At 46.8% G+C, this 25,603-nt stretch overlaps 1 protein-coding gene across 5 annotated transcripts in view; it reads right to left on the bottom strand.

The window, feature by feature from the left end:
* LOC105463225 (GSG1 like) overlaps positions 1 to 25,603 on the bottom strand; it is a 272,751-nt gene that overhangs the window by 165,124 nt on the left and 82,024 nt on the right. For all 5 annotated transcript variants that reach the window (XM_071084297.1, XM_071084295.1, XM_071084298.1 and 2 more), the window contains exon 2: positions 7,521 to 7,568. In XM_071084297.1, the coding sequence (XP_070940398.1) occupies positions 7,521 to 7,568 (48 nt within the window). The remainder of the gene's footprint in view (positions 1 to 7,520; positions 7,569 to 25,603) is intronic.

Consider the following 25,603-nt stretch of genomic DNA (forward strand, 5'->3'; position numbering starts at 1 on the left):
CCAGGAAGCACTGGAGCCAACACGAGAGAGGGGAGGAAATTTCAAAATAATGGTAAAAAGGGCTTCCAGAATAACGGCCCTAGATAATCATTGAGTCAAAATGGGGCTGGAGGTCAAAAGACTCCATAGGAGAAGAGGAACGAAGGAAGGAAGGAAGGAAGGAAGGAAGGAAGGAAGGAAGGAAGAGGGGAAGGGGGGAAGTGGGGAAGGAAGGAAGGGAGGAAGGAAGGGAGGGAGGGAGGGAGGGAGGGAGGGAGGGAGGGAGGGAGGGAGGGAAAGGAGGAAGTGTTACTATAATTAGTCAGTTGTCTTTGAAGACATTGAGCGAACATTTACAGATTTGCCAATAATTTGCAAAAAGGATGAACAGTTTTCTTTTGAAACTAGAAAGTTTAATGATAGTTGGTTAACTGGAAGGTTTCATGATAGTTAATAGTTATCCATTTTTAACCAGAAAGTTGGCCAAAGGCTGTACACATAAAATAGTTCTTCAATCTCAGAACAGGAAGAAGTAATAGACCATTTAGCAGCCTGATGCTAACCAGGTTACAGATGAATATTCAAATATTTAGGTCACTTTGGGAGAAATAAAGATCCTGACAATGACCAGGGGAGACCTTGACAAGCAAATTAATGAGTCTCACACTCATGACCAGAAATCCAGCCAGACTGGCCCCAGCTGCCACCCATCCTTGAGACCTATGGTCAAAGTCCAGGTGTGGTCACTTAAATTATTGATCAGCAAATGTTCACTCCAAACACCCCACCCATTCCTCCATGTGAGCAGTATACTTCTTGCCCCATTGATGTTGGACTTGGCCATGGGACTGGCTGTGGCCAATGGCATATTGGTGGATATGATCCAAACAAAGGTTTAAAATGTTCTTGTACAGTTGGCTCCCCATCGTGCATTTCTCTCATTACCATGAAAAAATCTCCCCCAAGCACCTACTATCTCCTCTACCTGAACAGACACAAGTGGGGCAGATTGAGCCCAGCCTATATCCTGGAACCAAGCCTTCCAACATGAGCTAAACCCGAGAAAACCCACAGACATGTGAGGAAAAAAAAAATGATGAGAATGCCACTGAGCTGTGTGATAGCTCATTACACAACATTACTGTGCGTCTCACTGACCAATGCACCAGGTTTTAAGATTATCCTGTGGGTCGCAATTACTTGGTAGGAGACTCTTGCCCTAGCGAATAAATGACTGAGGTTTTGAGAGACAAAGGAAGCCTTGAGGAGGAAGACAAGGAAGTAGGAGAAACTTTTCTCTGCATGTTCAGTATCAAGTTCACAACATCAACTGGGTGCAGTGGCTCACGCCTGTAATCCCAGGACATTGGGAGGCCGAGGCAGTTGGATCACCTGAGGCCAGGAGGTCGAGACCAGCCTGGCTAACATGGCGAAACCCAGTCTCTACTAAAAATACAAAATAGCTGGACGTGGTGGCACACACCTGCAGTCCCAGCTACTTGGGAAGCTAAGTCAGGAGAATCGCTTGAACCCAGGAGGCAGAGGTTGCAGTGAGCCAAGATAGCACCACTGCACTCCAGCCTAGGTGACAGAGCAAGACTCCACCAAAAATAATAATAATAATAATTCATAACATGGAGGCATTGCTGTTGATCTGTGTTTGTACATTTCATCTTTGTAAGTTGCTCGGGCATCTTTGATCAGTTTCTTCTTCTCTGCCTGGCACAATCTACTGTGCAGACCTTTGTTATACTGCTTATTATACTGTCTTGCCAGTGGTACTCCAATGCTGAGCTAGGACTTGGAGGCCCAGAGGTAAATAAGAAATTATGCTACCCACCGAGGGCCCTGGGCTTGTGAGGGAGAGAGAGATGTGCACAAGTCACTGTTATTCAGCTACAATACGACACAGAACACTCAAGTACAGTTCAGCTAGGGAGCCTGGTTTAAACACATGTCAATATACATGATAGTCCATGTTGCACTGCTATAAATACCTGAGGCTGGGTAATTTACAAAGAAGAGGTTTATTTGGCTCACAGTTCTGCAGGCTGTACAAGCAAGGTGCCAGCATCTGCTTGGTTTCTGGTGAGGCTTCAGGAAGCTTTTACTCATGGTGGAAGATGGAGGGGGAGAAGGCATGTCACGTGGCAAGAAACAGAGTGAGAAAGAGAGGGGAGGAGGTGCCAGGCTCTTCTAAATAGCCAGCTCCAGTGTGAACCAATGCAGTGAGAATTCAGTCACTACCAAGGGGAAGGTACCAAACCATTCACGAGAGATCCACCCCCATGACTCAAAGATTTCCCACTGGGCCCCACCTCCAGCATTGAAGGTCACAGTTCAAAATGAGATTTAGAGGGGACACAGTTCAAACTATATCAGTCACAGGCCAGGCATGGTGGCTTACTCCGGTAATCCCAGTACTTTGGAGGCCGAGGCGGGCAGATCCACCTGAGGTCAGAAGTTCAAGATCAGCCTGACCAACTTGGTGAAACCCTGTCTCTACTAAAAATACAAAAATTAGCCATGCATAGTGTTGAGTGCCTGTAATCCCAGCTACTTGGAAGGCTGAGGCAAGAGAATCGTTTGAACCGGGGAGGTGGAGGTTGCAGTGAGCCGAGATCATGCCACTGCACTCCAGCCTGGGCAACAAGAGACAAAAGTGAGACTCCATCTCAAAAAAAAAAAAAAAAAGACTATGTCAGTCACCATGCGATGGAATATCCTACACCTGTTTCAAGATAAGGATGAGTTCTGTGTACTGACATGAAAAACAATCCATGATTTTATGTATCAAATATATATACGTACATACATGTGTGTGTATGTATACATTTTTTTCAAGAACTGTTAAACCAAACCATTCATATTAAATACCCAAGGGTGGGTTTATAAGAGACTTTCATCTGTAATTTACACACTTGGGGTTATCAAAATTTCTTTTTCTATTTTTTAAGATGGAGTCTTGCTCTGTTGCCCAGGCTGGAGTGCAATGGCGCAATTTCGGCTCACTATAACCTCCACCTCCCAGTTCAAGCCATTCTCCTGCCTCAGCCTCCCAAGTAGCTGGGACTACAGGCGCATGCCACCATACCCAGTTAATTTTTGTATTTTTAGTGGAGACGGGGTTTCACCATGTTGGCCAGGATGGTCTCAAACTCCTGATCTCAGGTGATCTGCCGCCTCAACCTCCCAAAGTGCTAGGATTACAGGCATGAGCCACCGCACCTGGCCAGGGTTGTTAAAATTTCTATAACAAATGTGTATAATCATGACACTGTGATATAATAAAATAAAAACCATATATTTGATCTCATGGTTCCTGGCAAACAGCTACTAAAGCCCTTGAAACCTCTGGAGTGATGAGAGTGTCTTACGTGTGCTAATGAACTGGCTGGTGGTTGGGGTTTCCTAGGTAGCTTCAGGATAGGGGTTCACTTGTCCAGGCGCAGTGGCTCATGCCTGTAATCCCAACACTTTGGGAGTTCGATGCAGGAGCATCGCTTGAGTCCAGGAGTTTGAGACCAGTCTGGGCAACATGAGGAAACCCCATCTCTACTAATAATACAAAAAAAAAAAAAAGAAAGAAAATTAGCTGGGCATGGTGGCGCACACCCGTAATCCCAGCTACCCGGGAGGCTGAGGCTGGAGAATCACTTGAACCTGGGAGGTGGAGGTTACAGTGAGCCAAGATCGTACCACTGCACTCCAGCCTGGGCAACAGACTGAGACTGTGCCAAGAAAAGAAGAGACGAGACGAGACGAGACGAGATTAGATGAGAAGAGATGAAAAGAGACGAGAAGAGAGAAAGAGAAAGAAAGAGAGAAAGAGAGAAAAAGAAAGAAAGAAGAAGAAAGAAAGAAAGAAAGAAAGAAAGAAAGAAAGAAAGAAAGAAAGAAAGAAAGAAAGAAAGAAAGAAAGAAAGAAAGAAAGAAAGAGAAAGAAAGGAAAGGAAAGAAAGAAAGAGAGAGAGAGAAAGAGCAGAAGGGAGGAAGGGAGAAAGGGAGAAAGAAAGAAAAAGTGACCATTTGGGCACCAGGCTGGGGAGTGTTGGTGTGCACCTGCAGTCCCAGCTACTCAGGAGGCTGAGGCAGAAGGATTGCTTGAGCCCAAGAGTTCAAGGCTGCAGTGAGCTATGATCGCACCACTGCACTACAGATTGGGCAACAGAGCAAGACCCCATCTCAAAATATAAAATAAAGATCATAAAGGATACCAAGCAAATCAGGGGGCAATAATGAAAGAAGGTAACCACTTACAAGATTGTGGCAGGAATCCAGATTTTAAAAATGGTTGTGGTTTAGGTTAGCATAAAACAAAAAAGACATTTCCCATGTAAAACACAAAACTAGAATAGTCAGGCAAACGAAGAAAAATGTGTGATGCCATGGTAAGAAACTGATGACAGACAAATATTTTGCCAGGAGGGAGAGGGTAGGTGAACAGGGGACAAGAGGGCAGTGGAGAAAATGGGAATGGGGAAGTGGCATTTGAGAAGAGCCTGGAAATCTTGAAATCATGCCCACGGTTTGCCAGGTAGCGGGAGCTGGAGGCAGGAAGGGAAGCACTCACCGGACCTCAGCTGATAAAGCGGGTACAGATATCCCCCAGGCCTCAGAAGCCCTAAGCTTTTCAGCAGGAGAACCAGGCATTTAAGAGCCAGACTGTTCAGGTTCAAATCCCAGTTCCCCCATTTTCCAGCTGTGTGGTCGCTCTGTGCCTCAGTTTCCTCCCCTGTAAAAGGAGGATTATAGGAGCCAACGTGTGCCGAGTTCTCAGCATAGCACCTGGCACACAGTAAGTACAATATGAAAGTCAGTTAGGGCCAGTGTCGTGATTAGCATATGTGGCAGATCAGAAAGATACCAGGAGGGAGGTCCCAGAGGGAGCCGGTGCAGGAGCCATAACCTAAGGAAAGAGTATTCATTGGGTGAGAACACAGCTGGGTGTGGACATCCAACTCTGCACTCCCAGTGTGGCTGGGAACAAGTCCCTCGTCTCTCTGGCTTCGGATTCTTCTGTGAAACGGAGAAGCTGAGTGTGGTGGGGAGAAAATGGATGGGTCTGAGGGTGTCATGTTACTGCCGGTGTCTACTGGAAGGGCTGGGCCCGTATACATGGGGAGAGGCCACATGGGCTGCCTTGGACCAACGGCTGCCAACCCCAAGCGAGAGCTACAGTGTTTGAGAGACAGTGAGTACATGAAAATCATTCAGCACCTCAGTGGCAAAGCCAGCCCACTCAGCCTCCTTGTAAACATTTTTATATACACAGCCAGAAGGTTCTCGGCGTGGCTGCCAAGCCCTAAAAGTAAAATCACAAGGCCAGTAAAACACAAAGATACGACCTCTTTGGGGCTCTTGTAAAAGCAGCAAAATAAAGGCCTGATGCCTTCTGGAGGCGCACAGGCCACCCACCTGCCACTGTACACAGACATGCACACACACACGTACTCACATTCACACATGCACTCACACGGGCACATAACCCGTGTGTGCTCACCCTAGAACGCACCTGTGCTTATGCACACATGGGCACACAAGGCACCTGCACTCACATACGCACGCATGTGTGTATGCATGTGTACACGCCCCCATGCCCACATTCACACACCCTCACCCTGCTCATCCACAGGCATGCATGCGTACACACACATAGCAGCAGCTGCTCGTGCACACGCACGCTCACCCTCACCCGGGACACATGCATACATGCATGCACACACACACAGGCCCTGCTTTCTGGAAGCCAGATTTGGAGCAAAGTTGACCCAGGAGCTCCAAGGCCTTGGGAATTATGGGATGCACATCCCAGAGGGCTGCAGACAGTGGAGAGGTGTGAAGCGCGGGCCTGGATTTCACCCAGCTCTGCCCCTCATGAGGTGTGAGACCTAAGTGACTTCATCTCTCTAAGTCTTGGTTTCCTCATCTATCAGGTGGCAGTGAAAATGACAGCCCCTTCCTCACGGGGTTGTGGGGAGGTTTCTCAGTTGATGCTTGTAATGTGCTTGGCACTGTATCCGGCACATAGTAACTGTTCAACAAATAGCAGCCATGCAGTGGTCGTATTATTGTATTTTCCAGTGATCTCAATTTGGAAGCTGTGGCTTAAGCTGCACAGCAAAATGTTTCAGAGATGGCCATATATAGCAATTAAACAGGACACAGCCATGGGGACATCAAAGAAATGGAGGAGGCGGTCCTGACTGTCGAGAGGGGGTAGGGAGTCCTTGTCGCTTTCTGGGAACTGAGGGCCCAGTGGGTTCCCTGTCTCTTGCCCCTCAACTTCACCAGCTCCACTTGATTGGAGCGCTCCAAGGAGACGGTGCCTGCAAAATAGAACGTCACCAGCTTCTGGAACACGTGGTGCCCTTCTGCCTCAGTTTCCCCTCCCTGACTCCCAAGCCCAGAGCCCTCTCTTAATCTCCAGGCTATCTGAAGAGACATGCATACCTGTTTCACTCTTGGCAGCCTATCTCCTGGGTGGCAGAGGGTAGGCAGGTGGGGAGGCAGCCACACTCCCCCATGTCCCTAAGGCAAGCTCTCCTCCTGTGTCCATTCTCTCATTCTTCCACAATAACAAAATCCCTGACTTTCATTTAGGCACAGCATTGCCCAGGATAAAGACCACATTTCCCAGCCTCCCTTCCAGTTGGGTGTGACCATGTGACTAGTTCTGGTCAAGGAGATATATGCCGGTGTTGTAGGATAACTTCTGGGAACCTTAGAGTTTGCCCTTCCTGCATCCTGCTGCCTGGAATGCAGATGCAATGACTGGTGCTCTGGCAGCCATCTTAGACCATGAAGAAAAAGGAAATGGGACAACAGAGAGGGCAGCGGGGGCCAGGATCCTGAGGACTTCATGGAGCAGACCTACCTTGGATTGCCTACTTCCAAACTTTTACAAAAGAGATAAATTTCTCCATTGAAATCAGTTATTTAGGGTCACTATTACTTGCAACTAAACCTAATCCTGACTGCTATCCCCCTACTCAAGCTGTGCCCTGCTCCTGATAATCCAGTCACTGCCTTGCACAGCTCTGAACATCTCTGTGGGCTCAGAGCCTCTGCTGTCAGGCTCTGAACACCACTGAGACCTCTCTAGATGGTAGCATCCAATCAGACTGGCCCTCCCCACACCTGTGAGATGACAAAGGCCAGGCACCTGGCTTCCCTCCTCTAAGGTCAAATCCTACAACTGGAGGCAAACCCCAACACTGGTCTTGCCTGAACCAAACGTCCACACCCCCATCATCCCTCCCACAGTCCCAGCATGCACTGGACGGAATGGAAGGGTGGTGACCCTCAGGACTACTCCATCAGGCAGGGAGGGCAGGCAGTCCCCATTCACCAACCTCTCCCACTCTACTGAGAGCTCAAGAAACTCAGGGCTTTGCAACAGGGTGTCTGGCTTCCAGGACCCTGTTGCCCAGGGATGCTGAAGGAGACGCTTTGTCATAGGGCTTTGGGGAGCCACCAAGGCAGGAAAGATGTCCCCAGAGAGGGCGGAGCTGCCACAGCTGAGCTGGGGCCACACTCACCTTTCTCCGACGCCGGGGCCAGGTCAATGAAGCTGCGACATTTTTCACCTTTGAAAAGAAGAGAAGCGTTTTCAGAATGTGAGAGGACACGTGGGCTTCCGAGGTTTGCCTGCCCCCGTCCCACGAGCCCTGGAGCAAGCCAGTGTCTCTGAGCCAAGCCCAGTGACATCTTTCTCCAACCCTGATTCCTAGACGCCCAACGTCCCAGGAGCGTGGATGGCGAAACTGCCAACTCTCCCACCTCCTGAACCCATCCATCCAGGCCCATTGCTTCCACCTCGGCGATAGCAACTGGGTCCCCTTCCACAGCCTCCCCCCAGAATCCACGCTGCTCCACACTGGCCTCCCCGGGCCTCCACTCTGGCCCCTCTCCAATTCATTCTCCACGCTGCAGCTGAAGGGGTCATTTCAAAACACAGCTCTGATCACATCCAACACAGGCCCACACACAGCTTGCTCCTGTTTGAAACTCTTCGATGACTTCCCAAAGGAGAAAGTTCAAATTCCCATATGTGGACCCAGAATAGGCCTTGACTGGCCTGTCCACTCACTGCCCTCTCCCTCTGCCCCCGTTCCGGGTACACCCCTGTGCAGCCCCCACACCATGGCTTTGTACATGCTATTCCCCGCCTGCAACACACTCCCGCTGTTGACTCTCACAGCACCTTGGTTTTCTACGGGGCGCGGTCACCGTCCTGAGTCTGCCTCTGCATGTCGTCCCGAGTGCAAGTTAGTCGCACTGAGATGATAACTTACTGAAAGAGAGTGTGCTGGCCAGGCACGGTAGCTCACACCTGTAATCCCAACACTTTGGGAGGCTGAGGCGGGCGGATCACCTGAGGTCAGGAGTTTGAGACCAGCCTGGCCAACTCGGTGAAACCCCATCTCTACTAAAAATATAAAAATTAGCCGGGCGTAGTGGCTGGCAGGCGCCTGTAATCCCAGCAACTTGGGAGGCTGAAGCAGGAGAATCGCTTGAACCCAGGAGGCGGAGGTTGCAGTGAACCGAGATCGTGCCATTGCACTCAAGGCTGGGGGACAAGAGTGAGACTTTGTCTCAAAAAAAAAAGAGAGAGTGTGCTGACTTGGCCAAGAACTGGAAGGGAGGATTTAAAAGAAAGAAAAGAAAGTGGTGTGCTAGAGTGGATGGATTTTGAACAAATTGCTTTACACTTTCTTTACTGTTACATTGTTTCCTCAAAGGCTAGAGGGAGGGAAATTCAATGTGCAGATCATACTTTGGGAGGCCGAGGCGGGCGGATCAAGAAGTCAAGAGATGGAGCCCATCCTGGCCAACATGGTGAAACCCCGTCTCTACTAAAAATACAAAAATTAGCTCGGTGTGGTGGCACGCATCTGTAGTCCCAGCTACTCAAGAGGCTAAAGCAGGAGAATCGCTTGAACCTGGGAGGTGGAGGCTGCAGTGAGCCATGATCGCACCACTGCAATCCAGCCTGGGCAACACAGCAAGACTCCGTCTCAAAAAAAAAAGTGCAGAGCAGCATCCACAGCCACATTGAGGCATTGGTGGGCTTTGGGCCATTTTGCCTTAATGAGCCCCTTCCTAAATAAAAACTAAATAATTAATTAAAAATTGTTGTATTTATACATCGTGGATAGCACAATTGTTGTATTTATCAATTGTGGATAGCAGCACTAGCCAAGATTTGGAAGCATCCTAAGCATCAACAGATGAATGGATAAAGAAAATGTGGTACATACACACAATGAAGTACTATTCAGCCATAAAAAAGAATGAGATGCTATCATTTGCAACCACATGGATGGAACTGGAGGTCATTATGTTAAGTGAAATAAGCCAGGCACAGAAAGCCAAACTTTACATGTTCTCACTTATTTGTGGGATCTAAAAAACAAATCAATTGAATTCATGGACATAGAGAGTAGAAGGATGGTTACCAGAGGCTGGGAAGGGTAGTAGGGGATTGGGGGGGCAGTGGGGATGCTTAATAGGTACAAAAAAATAGTTAGAAAGAATGAATAAGACCTACTATTTGCTAGCACAGCAGGGTGACTGTAGACAATAATAACTTAACTGTATATTTTTAAATAACTAAAAGAGTGTAATTGAATTGTTCGCCTGTGTCAAAATATCTCATGTGCCCCATAAATATATTCACCTACTAAATACCCACAAAAATTAAATATTTTATTTTGTTTTATTTTATTTTATTTTATTTGAGACAAAGTCTCACTCTGTTGCCCAGGCTGGAATGCAGTGGTGCAATCTTGGCTCACTGCAACCTCCGCCTCCTGGGTTCAAGCAATTCTCCTGCCTCAGCCTCCCAAGTAGCTGGAATTACGGGCACCCACCACCATGCCCAGCTAATTTTTGTATTTTTAGTAGCGATGACGTTTCTCCATGTTGTCCAAGCTGTCTCGAACTCCTGACTTCAAGCAATCCGCCTCAGCATCCCAAAATGCTGGGATTACAGGCATGGGCCACTGCGCCCAGCCAAAAATTTTAAATTTAAATAAAATTTAATTTAACTTAAAAATAATTTTAAAATTATGTTTTATAGTCACATTGGTATAGAGATGAATATACAATATTACTATTAAATATTAAACATTTTCCTCACCTAAAAGTTTCCTTTTCTTCTTCTGAACTTTCTACTTCTTCTAGACCCTTTCTTACAAATAGAAGCTCACAGGGGACTCGGCTTACACATACATTAATGTCTATTTCCCCCAGCAAGCTGCAAGCTCTGTGAGGACAGGGGCCAAGTCTACACTGCATCCCCAGCTAGTAAATGGCACCTCCATCCCCAGGTGCTCAGGCCAAAACCCTGGTGCCATCTTTATCTCATTTGTGTCTCTAGCTTCCCAAAGCATCTGGCGTCCAGCCACTTCCCGCCACCTCCGCTGGTCCAGCCACCATCGGTTCCCACCTGGATCACTGCAGTAGCCTCTACACTGGTCTGTCTGTTTCTGCCCCATCCTCACAGTGACCAGAAGCATCCTGATATAACCTAAAACAGATTATGTCCCTTTTCTGCTCAGAACCCTCCCAGCATTCCCAACTCACCCCAAGTTAGAGCCTAAGTCCTCGCTGTAGCCTGCAAGATCCCCTGTGATCTGTCTCTCCATCACTACCCTGACCTCTTTCCCTCCTGTCTTCCCTCTCGCTCACTCCACTCCTGTCATTTTGGTCTCCTTGCTGATCTTTGAACGTGCTGGACATTCTCCTGCCTCAGGGCCTTCGCACTGGCTGCCTCTGCTACCTGCAGCACTGTTCACTCGCACTGAGTGGTTTACTCCTCCTCTCCCTTATCATTTTTCTCAAATATTATCTTCCCAAGGAGGGCTTTCCATTTAATCTATCTAAAATTCCAAACGTCCCTCCCCTGACACGCTCCATTTCCCTTCTGGATGGATTCCTAACAGCTACGACAGAACCTGGGGTACAGTGACTGCTTAATAAATATTTTCCAACCAGCCTGAGCAAGAAAGCGAGACCCCATTTCTACAAAAAATTTAAAAATTAGCCAGATGTGGTGGCACGGGGCTGTAGTCCTGGCTACTGGGGAGGCTGAGGTAGGAGTATCGTTTGAGTCCAGGATGTTGAGGCTGCAGTAAGCTGCACTCCACCCTGGGCAACAGAGCAAGACTCTGTCTAGGAAAAAGGAAACAAACAAACAATGTTGAAGGAATATATGAACAAATGAGCAAGCAAATGAACACACAAGTGAATGAATGAATGAATGAATGAATGAATGCCACTGAAACCTTACATCTACAAGAAGCTTCCCCTCTTCAGTCTTTCTTCCCAGGCCTCCCTGATGTCGGGGACACAGTGCTGGCCACCAAGGATGCAGCACTGAGCAAATCATGGCCCAACATCTAGACCTTTCTCACAAAGAGAGGGGGCGCACGCTGGACCTATGCTCACAAACACATTTTGTTTGACCTACACGGGATCATAAAAATAGGTAAATTGCTACCTACAAATTCAGATTTGTAATTTTCTCTGAAAGAATCAGAAGATCTGACTGTGCTGAGCCCGCAATCCCACACAGCAGCAATCACATGGGGCCGGGCAGCTGTGCCTCCTTTAGATAAGGCACCTGCAAGCTCTCTGGTTTGCCACAGTCCCCACCGCCCACTACTGCTCTGCCCCTAGCCTCACCTAAACCACCAAGATGGCCCCTGCGACGCTAGATTGGATAAACTCTAGGGTGAGTTTGCAACCCCTGGCTTCAGGATATTACTGCTGATCCCAACAAAGAGACAGATTGGGTCGAAATGGAACCAACATGGCCTGAAGAGTCAAAACGATCTAGAAGCTTTCAGCATTCTCAACTCATTTGTCTGCTTGGAGCTTCCTAAGTTCTCTGATAAGGTCTCTTGAAGCCCCTTTGGCCTCCTGAACCTCCTGCCAGCCCCATATCAATGCAGAGGCAGAGATGGAGGCAGCAGTGGGAGATGAGTCTGAGAAGGAAGGCAGGGGTCAGATCACAAAAGGTCTTAAGTGTTGAGACAAGGAGGTGCTTCCTCTCTTATTTATGTCACTCCTTCCAAAGAATCACGAGGCCACAGATGGGTGAACCCTGCTCTGTGGTTCCAGCATTCTGGCTTCCCCTGCCCCCGCCCCGTGCTCTGTACTGAGATGCAGGACTCACGCTTTCCATTACAGAAAAAGACAATAAGGCCCAGGGCAGCTGAGAGACCATCCTGGGCCACACAGCATGTTAGAGGTGCTCAGAGTATAGCCTACTGAAAGAGATGTTTGCTGACAGCCAAGAACTAGAAGGGAGGATAAAAATTAAAAAGTGTTGGTCAGGCACGGTGGTTCATGCCTATAACCCCAGCACTTTGGGAGGCCAGGGGGGAGGATCACTTGAGCCCAGGAGTTCGAAGCCAGACTGATCAACACGGAGAAACCCCATCTCTGATAAAAATACAAAAATTAGCTGGATGTGTTGGCATATGCCTGTAATCCCAGCTACTTGGGAGGCTGAGAAAGGAGAATCGCTTGAATCTGGTAGGGGGAGGTTGCAGTGAGCAGAGATCACGCCACTGCAGTCCAGCCTGGGTGACAGGGTGAGACTCCATCTCAAAAAAATAAAATTTAATTTAATTTAATTTAAAAATGCTGTGCTGAAGTGGATGAATTTTGAGTGAATTGTTTTAAACTTTCTGTAATGTTATATTGCTGGAATGGAGGAGATGTAATGGCCAAATTCAGACCAACACCCAAGGCCACATTAAAATGTTGGTGGGCCTTGCACACTTTTGCCTATTAGGGGCCCTTCTTAAACATAATAAGAAGAATTCTATTTTACAACCACATTGGCATAAAGATGAATATATTAAGTATTAAGCATTTTCTTCACCTAAAAGTTTATATTTTCTTCTGATTTTAAAATAAATTAGTTTTTTTCTTTTTTTTTTTATTTTTAGAGATAAAGTCTTACTCTGTTGCCCAGACTGGAGTGCAGTGGCTCAATCATAGCTCACTGCAGCCTTGAACTCCTGGGTTCAAGTGATCCTCCTGCCTCAGCCTCCTGAGTAGCTGAGACCACAGGCACATACCACCACATCTGGCTAGTTTTTTAATTTTTTGTAGAGATGGGATTGCACTCTGTCACCCTGGCTGGTCTCAAATTCCTGAGCTCACGCAATTCTCCTGTGTCAGCCTCCCAAACTGCTGTGATTACAAGCATGATCCACCACGCCCAGCTCTAAATCCTTTTCATGGGCCCATAGAATTTTCATGGCCCTAAAACATTTTCATGGGCAAGGACTTTTATAGAAGTAGTCTAGGCCCTCCCTTCTGTGCCTCCTGAGCCTAAGGAAGATGCCAGCCTTCCTGCAGCAGGCCCCCAGCTCTCACCACCAACTGGGCACCTCAATAATATTTAAGATTTATGTGCTAGACATTTTCCCTTTTCTTTAACAATTTTATTGAGATATAATTCATATACTATGCAATTCATACATTCAAAGTATACAATTCAGCCGGGCATGGCGGCTCACGCCTGTAATCCCAACGTTTTGGGAGGCCGAGGTGGGTGGATCACTTGAGGTCAGGAGTTCGAGACCAGCCTGGCCAACACGGTGAAACCCCGTCTCTACTAAAAATACAAAAATTAGCCAGGCGTGGTGGCACATGCCCGTAATCCCAGCTACTCAGGAGGCTGAGGCAGGAGGATCACTTGAACCCAGGAGGTGGAGGTTGCAGTGAGCCGAGATCGCCCCACTACACTTCTGCCTGGGCAACAGAGTAAGACTCAGTCTCAAAATAAATAAATAATTAATAAAAATAAACAAATAAAATAAAGTATACAATTCAATGGTTTTTAGTATACTGTTAGCATATTCACAACGCTGTGTGACCATCACCACAATCAATTTTAAAACATTTTCATCACCCTGAAAAGAAAGCTGTACCTATTAGCAGTCACTCATTTCCTGCAACCCTTCCACCCCCAAGGAAGAGCTCATCTGTTTTCTGTCTCTATAGATTCACCTAGTCTGGTCATTTCATGTAAATGGAATCATACAATATTGTATGAGTCATATAAATGGAATCATAGAATACACTCAATATGATCATACAATATATGAAATACCATTTCATATAAATGGAATCATATAATCATACAATACAATCATATAATAATATTTTGTGACTACCTTCTTTCACTTAGAATAATGTGTTTAAGGACCAACCATCTTTGTAGCCTATGTTAGTAATGCATTTCTTTATACCACAGAAAAATATTACATGATGTGGATACCACCTTTTATTTATCCATTCATCAGATAATGGATGTTTGAATTTGTTTCCACATTTTAGTTATTTATGAACGTTCATGTACAAGTTTTTGTGTGGACAAGTTTTTGTTTCTCTTAGGTATATACCCAGGAATAAAATTGCTGGGTCATATGTAACTCTGTGTTTAACATTTTGAGAAATTGCAACACTATTTTCCAAAACAGATGCATCATTCTATGTTCCCATCAGCAACATATAAGGGTTCCAATTTCTCCATGTCTTCACCAACACTTGCTATTGTTCGTCTTTTTTTATTATGAGCATCCTTGCCAGTGCCATGCAGTATCTCACTGTGGTTTTAATTTGCATTTTCTTAATGACTAACAATGTTCAGCATCTTTTCATGGGCTTATTGGCCATTTCTATATCTTCTTTGGAGAAATATCTTCTCAGACCCTTTTCCCACTTTTTAATTGTGTCATTTGTCCTTTTATTATGGATGATTAATTCTTATATATTCTGCATACAAGTCCCTTATCAGTTATCTGATTTGTAAATATTTTCTCTCATTGCGTGGCCTGTCTTTTCACTTTCTTGATGACATCCTTTGAAGCAGAAAAGTTTTTAATTTTAATGATGTCCAATTTATCTATTTTTCTTTTGTTGCTTGTGCTTTTGTTGTCATATCTTCTTTGTTATTAATTTTAAAATAGAGGCTGGGTGTTGTGGCTCACGCCTGTAATCCCAGCACTTTGGGAGGCCAAGGCAGGTGGATCACTTGAGGTCAGGAGTTCGAGACCAGCCTGGCCAACATGGTGACATCCTGTCTCTACTAAAAATACAAAAAGTACCCAGGCATGGTGGTGCACCCCTGTAATCCCAGCTACTCAGGAGGCTGAGACAGGAGAATCGCTTGAACCCTGGAGGCAGAGGTTGCAGGGAACCAAGACCATGCCACTGCACCCCAGCCTGGGCGACAGAGTGAGACTCCATCTAAAAAAAAATAGAGATGGGGTCTCACTTTGTTGCCCAGGCTAGTCTTGAACTCTTGGGCTCAAATGATCCTCCTGCCTCAGCCTCCCAAAGTGCTGGGATTACAGGCATAAGCCACTACACCTAGCCTAGTGTCATATTTAAGAAGGGTATGCCTAGCCCAAGATCATGAAGGTTTACTCCTATTCTTTCCCCTAAGACTTTTGTAATTTTAACTCTTCTATTTATGTCTCTTATCCATTTAGAGTTGATTTATGTGTATGGTGTATAAAAGGGGTCCAGCTTTATTCTCTTGCATGTGGATATCCGGTTGTCTCAGAAGCATTTATTGAAAAACTATTCTTTCTCCATTGAATTGTCTTGGCAAACTTGCCAAAAATTAATTGACTATAAGTAAAAGGGTTTATTTTATACTCTCAGTTCTACTCCATTAATCTATATGTCTCTCCTTATACTACACTATCTTGATTACTGTAGCTTTGAAGTAAGTTTTGAAATTGGAAAATATGGGTTCTTCAACTTTGGCCTTCATTTTAAAGATCATTTTGTCTATTCTGGGTCTCCTGCATTTTCATAAGAATTTTGGGATCAATGTGTGAATTTCTTTAAAAAAGCAAGTTGGAATTTTGAAAGGGATTGCATTGAATCTGTAATGGGACCAATTTGGGAAGTATTGCCATCTTAAAATATTAAAACTTCAAATCCATGAACACGGGATGCCTTTCCATTTACTTAGATCTATTCAAATTTCTATTAACAATGTTTTATAGTTTTCAGAATATAGGTTTCATGCTTACTTTGTTAAATTTATTCCTAAGTATTTTATAATTTTTGATGCTATTATGAGTGGAATTGTTTTCTAAATTTCATTTTTAAATTGTTCATTGCCAGTGTATAGAAATATAATTAAATTTTGTATATTGATCTTGTAAACTGCAATCTTGCTGAACTCATTTATTAGTTCTAACAGTTTTAGTGGATTCTTAGAACTTGCTATATACAGAATCATATCATCTGCAGAGATAGTTTTACTTCTTCATTTCCAATCTTGATCTCTTTTATTTCTTTTTCTTGCCTAATTGCTTTGGCTAAAACCTCCAATATAATATTAAATAGAAGTGGCAAGAATGGACATCCTCATCTTGTTCCTGATCTTGGAGGGGATGCATTCATTTTTGTACCATAAAATCTGTTGTTAGCTGTGGGTTTTTTAAAAATATATGCCCTCTGTCAGGTTGGGGAAGTTCCCTTCTATTCCTAGTTTGTTGAGCAGTTTTATGATGAAAGGATATTTGCCGTCTCTTTAGTGCCACAACAAACTTCAATGAGAATCTCCATTTTCAAGACAAGCAAAGTGAGGGTCTGAACTTTCAATGACTTGCCTATAACCACACAGCCAGTAAGAAATGGAGCAAGACTCAGCCCAGGTCTGCAGACTCCACACTCCACATCCTAAAATCTTCCCAGCTCTCTGCTCCCATCGCTATGTCAGGATTTCCTACTAGAACCAGATGTTCCCACCGTGGACAGCTGGCAGGGGGTGGTCCTGAAAGAAATCCCCTGGGAATATATCTCCATGGAGACAGGGAAAATCCATGAAAGGCCAAAATAAATGGCTCTCACACTTCTATTTCTGCTACATAGACAAGGCTAAACAGAAAATGTTTAAGCAGAGATGATCAAACTTAGCCCACGCTGCCCAGGCAGGTCAAAGCTGAGGTTTAAGGAAAAGTCATAGAGATGACATAGGGAACACAGGATACTTCAATGGCCAGAAGTCTAACAGCTGAAATTCAAACACAGAAGAGATGCTTTTCCTCCAAATCCTTAGTCTCTGTGATAAAGATTATCTAAGGATTAATGAGCTAGGTATTAAATGGCACCATATTGGCTTGCCGCTTTTAGAAGTGACCCATATCAAAATCAATGGCAATTAAGTTTACATGTTTAGTTAAGGGATTTATTCTGGGCATTAAACCTTAAGACAGGTGCACTTGTCTCTCAATCACACACACTTCAGACTGAGGCTTGACAATTAGATCATAGAGCTGTGGCATGTTACTGCCACCTGATGGCAGCATACCTTTGGTGAACCATGGAACTTGAAAGCTGGGAAGAATCCTATTAGGTCAACCAATTTATGTGGTTCTTAACCCCGGAAATGTGAATCTCAGGCCCCACCCACAGATATTCTGATTTAATTGGTCAGGGTGGGGCCCATATATCGGTAGAGTTTTCAAAGCTCCCAGGTGATTCCAATGTGCACTCAGGGTGAGAATCACAGCCTATTAAAAATATCCTTCCAACATTAGAAAAGCAACAGAGATTCATTTTAGTGATGGCTCATATGATGGCACTGGCCCATCCTTCGGCGGGGGCATTTATGGGGCAGAATAGCTCCATATTCTGAGTTCTGGAATCAGCAGAGCTGAGTGCGAATGCTAGCTCTGTCACGTCCTCCCATCTTTCTGTGCCTTTATTTCCTTGTTGGTGAAATGCGCACAGCACCTGTAGGGGTCTTGTGAAGACTCAACATGGGCAAAGAGCTTAGATGCAGTGCCTGGGAAAAAGTGGGTGCTTAGGGCCAGGCGCGGTGGCTCACGTCTGTAATCGCAGCATTTTGGGAAGCCGAAGCAGGCAGATCACCTGAGGTCAGGAGTTCAAGACCAGCCTGGCCAACATGGTGAAACCCCGTCTCTACTGAAAACACAAAAATTAACTGGGTGTGGTAGCATGCGCCTGTAATCCCAGCTACTCAGGAGGTTGAGGCAGGAGAATCACTTGAATCCGGGAGGTGGAGGTTGCAGTGAGCTGAGATCGTGCCACTGCACTCCAGCCTGGACAACAGAGACCCCATCTCAAAAAAAAAAAAAAAAAGAGTGGGTGCTGGCCGGGCGCGGTGGCTCACGCCTATAATCCTAGCACTTTGGGAGGCCGAGGCCGGTGGATCACGAGGTCAGGAGATCTACACCATCCTGCCTAACATGGTGAAACCCCATCCCTACTAAAAATACAAAAAAATTAGCTGGGCGTGGTGGCGGGCGCCTGTAGTCCCAGCTACTTGGGAGGCTGAGGCAGGAGAATGGCGTGAACCTGGGAGGCGGAGCTTGCAGTGAGCCGAGATTGTGCCACTGCACTCCAGCCTGGGCGACAGAGCGAGATTCTGTCTCAAAAAAAAAAAAAAAAAAAGTGGGTACTTAGGAGATGGCTTTCGTCATCATCACTCTCACCTACATGGAGGTCAGAGGAAACATGAGCCACAGTCTTCTGCAGCCTAATTGGGGGGAACAGGAGTGACATGCAGGTACCATCAGAGACTAGCACATGGCCAGGGGGTCATGCACTGGTTCGGAGCAGGGATTCTACAGCCAGGCCTGCCTGGGTGCAGCCTGGCTCCATCACTCACTGTATGTGTAACATCAACATGAACCTTTTGGTGCCTCAGTTTCCCTACCTATAAAAACATGAAGATCACCAACGCTGGTGTTTCTATAGTGCATATCATAGGGTAGGTCGGCAGAGCTTGTTGTCAACCACCGGGGGGTACAGCTGGGACAACTCAGTGGGTGGCCGTCCAGGTTGCCTGAGGCTGCTGCAGGGATGCTCTGGGTTCCTTGGTGGGCCCCAGCCTGGGTCCTGGCCCTCCGCCTTCCATTGTCTCCACCATGCCCATCGATGTTGCCTGGGAACGGCCTCATTTTGGCCCTTGAAGATGCCCTTTCTCCCATTGCCCCCTCCCCATCTGATTCCCTTTGGGCTGCTAAGATAGCAAAGGTGAATGGAGCTGGCATCTCCCGCCCCAGGAAGGAGACTCCTTAAAGGCCCCTTGTATTCCCAGAGGCCCACTGGAGGGTGATGTCTTCCTGCTTCAGGGAGGGGACAGCAGAGGTAATTCATGCAGAAGGAAAGGGTGGCCAGCAGATTCCAAGGGGAGAAGATGTTTGGGGATCCACAGCACCCTAAAAGATCTCAGGGGTTCAAAGAAAAACGTCTCAGGAAAGCTGGACTTTGGGATCAGAGGTTATTAGCTCAGCCAAAATCTTGCACCCATTGAGGGTCCCATGGTGCCCATGGTGCCCATGACCACCAGCCATGGGGAGGGGAAGAGTAGGGGAAGACCAGAGTGTTCTCTCACATGGTCTGAAAACTTCATACAACCCAGGGGCTAAAAGGAAATCTCAAAAACTGGAGACTGAATTTTTTGCTATCCTGGGGAGGGGAAGCTCAGAGGTCTATCCTACTGGGTCTAGAGGAGTAAATGACTAGGGCATTCCTTGGCTAGAAGAAGTGAGAGTTCCTGTTCATATCCACCATAGCCTTAAAGAGAAATGGCCTGTGTGATTGCCTTCACCATTGCACACCATTGCATCTTGCTTGCAGTCCAGGGGCACAGAGACAGGTCTTAAATTTCAGCCTCAACTCAAGGTCACCAACTCAAGCCATCTCAATGACCAGCAATGACTGAGGCGAGCCTGTGGGGACTCAGTGACTGGGAGAGGGTGTTCCCTGTCTAGATGGGGATGAACTGACATGCTGGTCATCTGGACAGTCAGGGTCCCTGCAAAAAACAGATGGCACCTCCAAGGGGCTCACTGAAGACTGATGAGTGAAGAAATTATTTATAGAGGTGTGGACAGGATTGAGGGGCTGGTAACCATGGGAAACCCAGGTCTGAAGGGGCAGGGGAGGGAAAGGAGCCTGGAAAAGGTGAAGCCATAGAGGAGGAGCTGCCACCAGGAGCCAAATTCACACTTAACAAGTCTCAGAATCAGAACTTAAGCATCTCCGGGCCAGGACTTGAGAATCAGTCTTTCTAATGAGTTCCCAGAGGATGCTGATGCTGCCGGCCTGGGAACCACACTTTGAGAGCCACTCCTTAGAGAAATGTAGTCACTGTCAAAACCTCAACAGGGAGAGAACAAGACGAGCCAGAAAGTAATGCCCTGATCTTTCTCTCCTTCTGCCCTCTTGATTCCCTGTAGGTGTCTCCTATTGGCCAAAACCAATGGGCACAGAGTCCAGGCAGTTCCTAGGGCACAGAGAAGGGCAGGGAATGGACAGGGAGGGGTGGATGGAGAACAGCTGGCACACCACCCTACTTAAGGTGGTCCTCACCCCTCCTCACCCCATCACGCTTATTCCTGCACCTGCGTTGCTTTTCTTCCATAGTGAGACCACCATCACGCTCTGAAATTGTCCTGTATATGGATTTGTCGACTTGTTTTAGTACCTGTGTCCCCTACAGGATGTGCAAGGGATTTTCCTCTGCTTTGGGATCTATTTACATGTAGTCCTGTGCGCACTGTGGGCTTAACCACATTCTAGACCAGGCTGGAGGCTGCGTGCCCTGAAATCTTGATAATTCATATTCCATCTCTATATCTTAGGAATCAAAATTGCAACATCAAGTAGTGATATCTGAAGGTGTCTGAATTAATCTTGATCCCTAAAAGTACACTTCTCTTCTCTTAAGTTCTCAATGTCAATGTTTTATATTCACACAGTTGTATCCTGTCAACATTTATTGAGCACCTACTATGTGTCAGTCTGGTTTTAGGTGCTGGAGATACAGCAGCGAACCATACAAACAAAATCCCTGCCCTCATGGAACTTCCATTCTCAAGTTAAAGTGTACATATCAGTAATTCTTTGGAATCCTCTTTCCAAAAAATGATGTTCCCTGGCCCTTCTAAATATCACCCAGACAGGCCAGGCGTGGTGGTTCACGCCTGTAATCTCGCCACTTTTGGAGGCTGAGGTGGGCAGATCACCTGAGGTCAGGAGTTCAAGAACTCACCTGAGGTCAGGAGTTCAGATGTGGTGAAACTCTGTCTCTACATAAAACACAAAAATTAGCTGGGCATAGTGGTACATGCCTGTAATCCCGGCTACTAAGGAGGCTGAGGCAGGAGAATTGCTTGAACTGGGAGGTGGAGGTAGCAGTGAGCCAAGATCTCGCCACTGCACTCCAGCCTGGGCGACAAGAGCGAAACTCCATGTCAGTAATAATAACAATAATAATAGTAATGCCCAGACAATGCAACATGGAAGCCACATGTTTTCAGTAACAAATAGAAACTTCCTGACCATGTATGTCTTGTTTGCTGTTGTGTCCTCAAAGCCTGGAGCAGTGATTGGTGCTGCAGGCATGATTGTGGAGTGAAGCAATGAATAGCACTTCATAAATCGTCTTTCTCAAGAATCCCACAAAAGCGAGGGGCTACTCTGCAGAATCCAGAGGTATGACCACAGTGAGACAGATATTGAATCTCGGGAGCAATCTAAGACAGAAGAGACAAACAGAAAGGGATCTCTACACTAACCAAGAAAGAGCTGAGGGCTCCAACAGCAGCCACTGGGCAGCCACATTGAGGCTTACACCTGCCACGAGGCAGCAGACTTGGAGACTGGGAGGTCACCTTAGCCATCACATCTCCACTCTCAGCCTTTTTCCATGGCTGGGTCTCTGTTCTTGCTACTCCCTTAATCTCAATATCTTCTCTCTCTCTCTCTGTTTCTCTAAGTCTGAACCATTCCCAGCCTTCAAGATCCAGCTCAAATGTCCACCCCACTCTCCTGCCATGAAGCCTGTCTTGTTCACCAACCACCTGCTCCATCCAGAAGCAACGTTTCCCCACTCTAAATTTCCCAAGTGTTTTATTGCAATATTGCTCATCATATTGTCACGTGCTACCCTAAGCATAGCTTGGCCCCCTTGCTAAGCCCCCTTGGGAGGCAGATCCCACCCCAGGCTAGAGTTTGTCATGTTGCCTTAGAGTCAGGATCCTACAACCCGAAAGAGAGTCCAGGATAAGCCCCACGCAAAAGACTTGGCATTCATCACAGTAATGGCACGAGGTCTGAATCCATTCCCATTTTGCGGATGAGAAAACTAAGGCTCACAGAGGTGGAGTGACCTACCCAAGGTGATACAGCCACTACATGGCAGAATCAGGATCTAGACTCAGGTCTTTGTCTGTCCAAGGCTCTGTTAGCATGCAGGGGACTGACTTGGTGAGAAATGGAACAAGACAGGACAGGTGCGGTGGCTCATGCGTGTAATCTCAGCACTTTGGGAGGCCACGGCAGGCGCATCACTTGAGGTCAGGAGTTTGAGACCAACATAGTCAAACCCTATCTCTACTAAAAATACAAAAAATGGCTGGGCATGGCAGTGTGCACCCATAGTCAAGGCTGAGGCACACAAATCACTGAAACCTGGGAGGAAGAGGTTGCAGTGAGCTGAGATTGCGCCGCTGCACTCCAGCCTGGACTACAGAGTGAGACCCTGCTTCAAAAAAAAAAAAAAAAAGGAAAAAAAAGTGACAAGGACACATTCCAGAACGCATTCTATGGCCAGATCAGATATCTCTAAAATCTTTTTAAAAATATTTTATTTATTATGGGAAATTTCCATCTTTTGCAAAAGTAGAGAGACTAGTACAAAAAGTCCCATGTCCCCATCACCAGCTTCAATACTTATCAACTCAAGGCCAGTCTTGTCACCTCTACACCCCACTGTCCCCACCACCATGAGATTATTTTGAAACAAATTCCAGAATTGAACTTAGATATGTTTTTCAGGGACGTGTCCACCGTTCAGAAAAGACAAATGGAAGATCATTTCTTCCTAGACCCTGTGGCGTCACCTTATGGGGCAGCTGGCTTTTTGCAGCATGACAAGCAAACAGAAAATCCAGGAGGCCCTGACCTCCCCTCACCGCTAACCCCTCTGAGTCACTGTCTCCAGGGGCTCTGGCTGAGTGAGGTTGGATGGGGGCATCACTCAGAAACTGCCCTCAGTGCAGCAGCTTGAGCTTGTCAGCAGGCACATCGAGACTGCCATGAAACGGAGAGCCTGGCACAGACCCTCAGCAGAAATGAGGCTTCCAGGAATCCACCTCAGATAGAACTGGCCGGGTCACAGCTGCCTCACTCTGGCTCACCACTCAGGCCTGATTCCAGGAATTCCACCTCCAGGTCTCCTCCTGTAGGTCTGGTTTAATTGAGAAAGAAGCTCCCGTGTGAAGGCAGCAAGGGGAGCCACGGGGTGCACCAGGGTCACCAGGAAGCCGGACAGGGTGTGCTCCCTGGTTAAAAGCTGGGCTCTGGTTTCCCGCAGACCTGAATTCAAATCCCCACTGTGCCAGTTGGGTGCAGTGGCTCACGCCTGTAATCCCAGTACTTTAGGAGGCCAAGGTAGGCAGATCACAAGGTCAGGAGTTCGAGACCAGCCTGGCCAACATAGCAAAACCCCGTCGCTGCTAAAAATACAAAAATTAGCCAGGGGTGGCGGCACCCACCTGTAATCCCAGCTACTCAGGTGGCTGAGGCAGAAGAATTGTTGAACCGGGGAGGCGGAGGTTGCAGTGAGCAGAGATCATGTCACTGCACTCCAGCCTGGGTGACAGAGCAAGACTCCGTAAAAAAAAAAAAAAAAAAAAAAAAAAATTCAAATCCCCACTGTGCCACCTGCTAGCTGTGGGACTGGGAGTAAATGATGTTTTGTTTTGTTTTGTTTAATTTGTTTGGTTGGGTTCTTTTTCGTAGTTGTTCGCTATTAAAGTTGACCATTCCAGCCTTCTGGGGTTGCTGGGAAGGCTAAATAAGGTCATTGGCATAAAACAAGGCATCTTCAGTTAGGATTGAATTCAGACAACATCTGCAAAGGAATCAGCTCCATGTTTTGACACCCACACCCTCAATGTCATTCATCACAGGTCTGGAGGCGCCAACACAGGGAGGTGTCTAGGCTCAGAAGCCACAAGATGTAAGTTCAAATCCGTCCTCTGTCTCCTCAAAGCCATGCAATCTCAGGCGAGTGGCTTCACCTCTCTAAGCCCTTTCCTTGATTGCCAGATGGAAATCAGAGCACCTTCCGTCCAGGCTTGCAAAAAGGATTCAAACAAGCCAGGCATGGTGGCTCAGGCTTGTATTCCCAGCTACTAGGGAGGCTGAGACAGGTGACTCACTTGAGCCCACACTAGACAACATAGCAAGACTCCATTTTTGAAAAAGAAAAAAAGGTCAGACGCGGTGGCTCACGCCTGTAATCCCAGCACTTCGGGAGGCGGAGACGGGTGGATCACCTGAGGTCAGGAGTTTGAGACCAGCCTGGCCAACATAATGAAACCCCATCTCTACTAAAAATACAAAAATTAGCCGGGCGTGGTGGCTAGCGCCTGTAGTCCCAGCTACTCCGGATGCTGAGGCAGGAGAATAGTTTGCACCTGAGAGGTGGAGGTTGCAATGAGCCACCAAGATCACGCCATTACACTCCAGTCTGGGTGACAGAGTGAAACTCCATCAAAAAAAAAAAAAGAGAGAGAGAGAGAGAGAAAAGAAAGAAAGAGAGAGAGAGAGGGAAGGCAGGAAGGCAGGAAGGCAGGAAGGAAGGCAGGAAGGAAGGCAGGAAGGCAGGCAGGAAGGCAGGCAGGAAGGCAGGAAGGCAGGAAGGCAGGAAGGCAGGAAGGCAGGAAGGCAGGAAGGCAGGAAGGAAGGAAGGAAGGAAGGAAGGAAGGAAGGAAGGAAGGAAGGAGAAGAGAGAGAAAGAAAGAAAGAGAGAGAAAGAAGAGAGGGAGGGAGGGAGGGAAGGAAGGAAGGAGAGAAAAAGAAAGAAAGAAAGAAAAAGAAAGAAAGAAAGAAAGAAAGAAAGAAAGAAAGAAAGAAAGAAAGAAAGAAAGAAAGAAAGAAAGAAAGAAAGAAATGAAATGAAATGAAATGAAATGAAATGAAATGGGAGAAAGTGTGTGAAAATGCCTGCCCTGTGCTTGGCTCCATAAATAAGAGCTTTTTAAAAATTCCTTCCCTGGATCCTAAGTTAGAGACACATGTCGCTCCTCCCGAGGAGAGCCCGGGCGTCTTCCCAAGCCAGAAGCAGGAGGCTGTAATTCTGCAACTTCAGCCTGAGCAGGTGGGGGGTAACCTGGCAGGGCCACAGGCAAAATCAAAGGGGGTGGCCAGAGGCAGATGCCCAGTGCTGGCAGAAGGTGTGCAGAGCATTGAGGGTCTGCCAAGTTACCCTTGGCATGGACATTGGGCGCCCAGGTCTTGGTTGGCAGCAGAGATGTGGGCAACGAGACAGGGGGAGGGGGTCACTGAGAAGCCCAGCATCCTTGGCTGAATCCCCAGATCCTGGGTCTGAGGATCGTGACTTAATTCCATACCCCACCAGATGGTGTTGCTGAGGCTTCCACGGAGTCAGGAGGTGGGGAGAGGTGGGGAAGGCAGGGTCAACAGAGAGAGGCAGTAGCACCAGTTTCACAAAGTCAGCCAACTAATAACACGTGCTGACATGCATTATATGCCTACCAACGTGTGTTCTAAGTGCTTTACATGCATCAATTGC

This window comes from Macaca nemestrina, chromosome 18 (genome assembly GCF_043159975.1).
Source record: "Macaca nemestrina isolate mMacNem1 chromosome 18, mMacNem.hap1, whole genome shotgun sequence".
In the NCBI taxonomy this organism is placed as follows: Eukaryota; Metazoa; Chordata; class Mammalia; order Primates; family Cercopithecidae; genus Macaca; species Macaca nemestrina.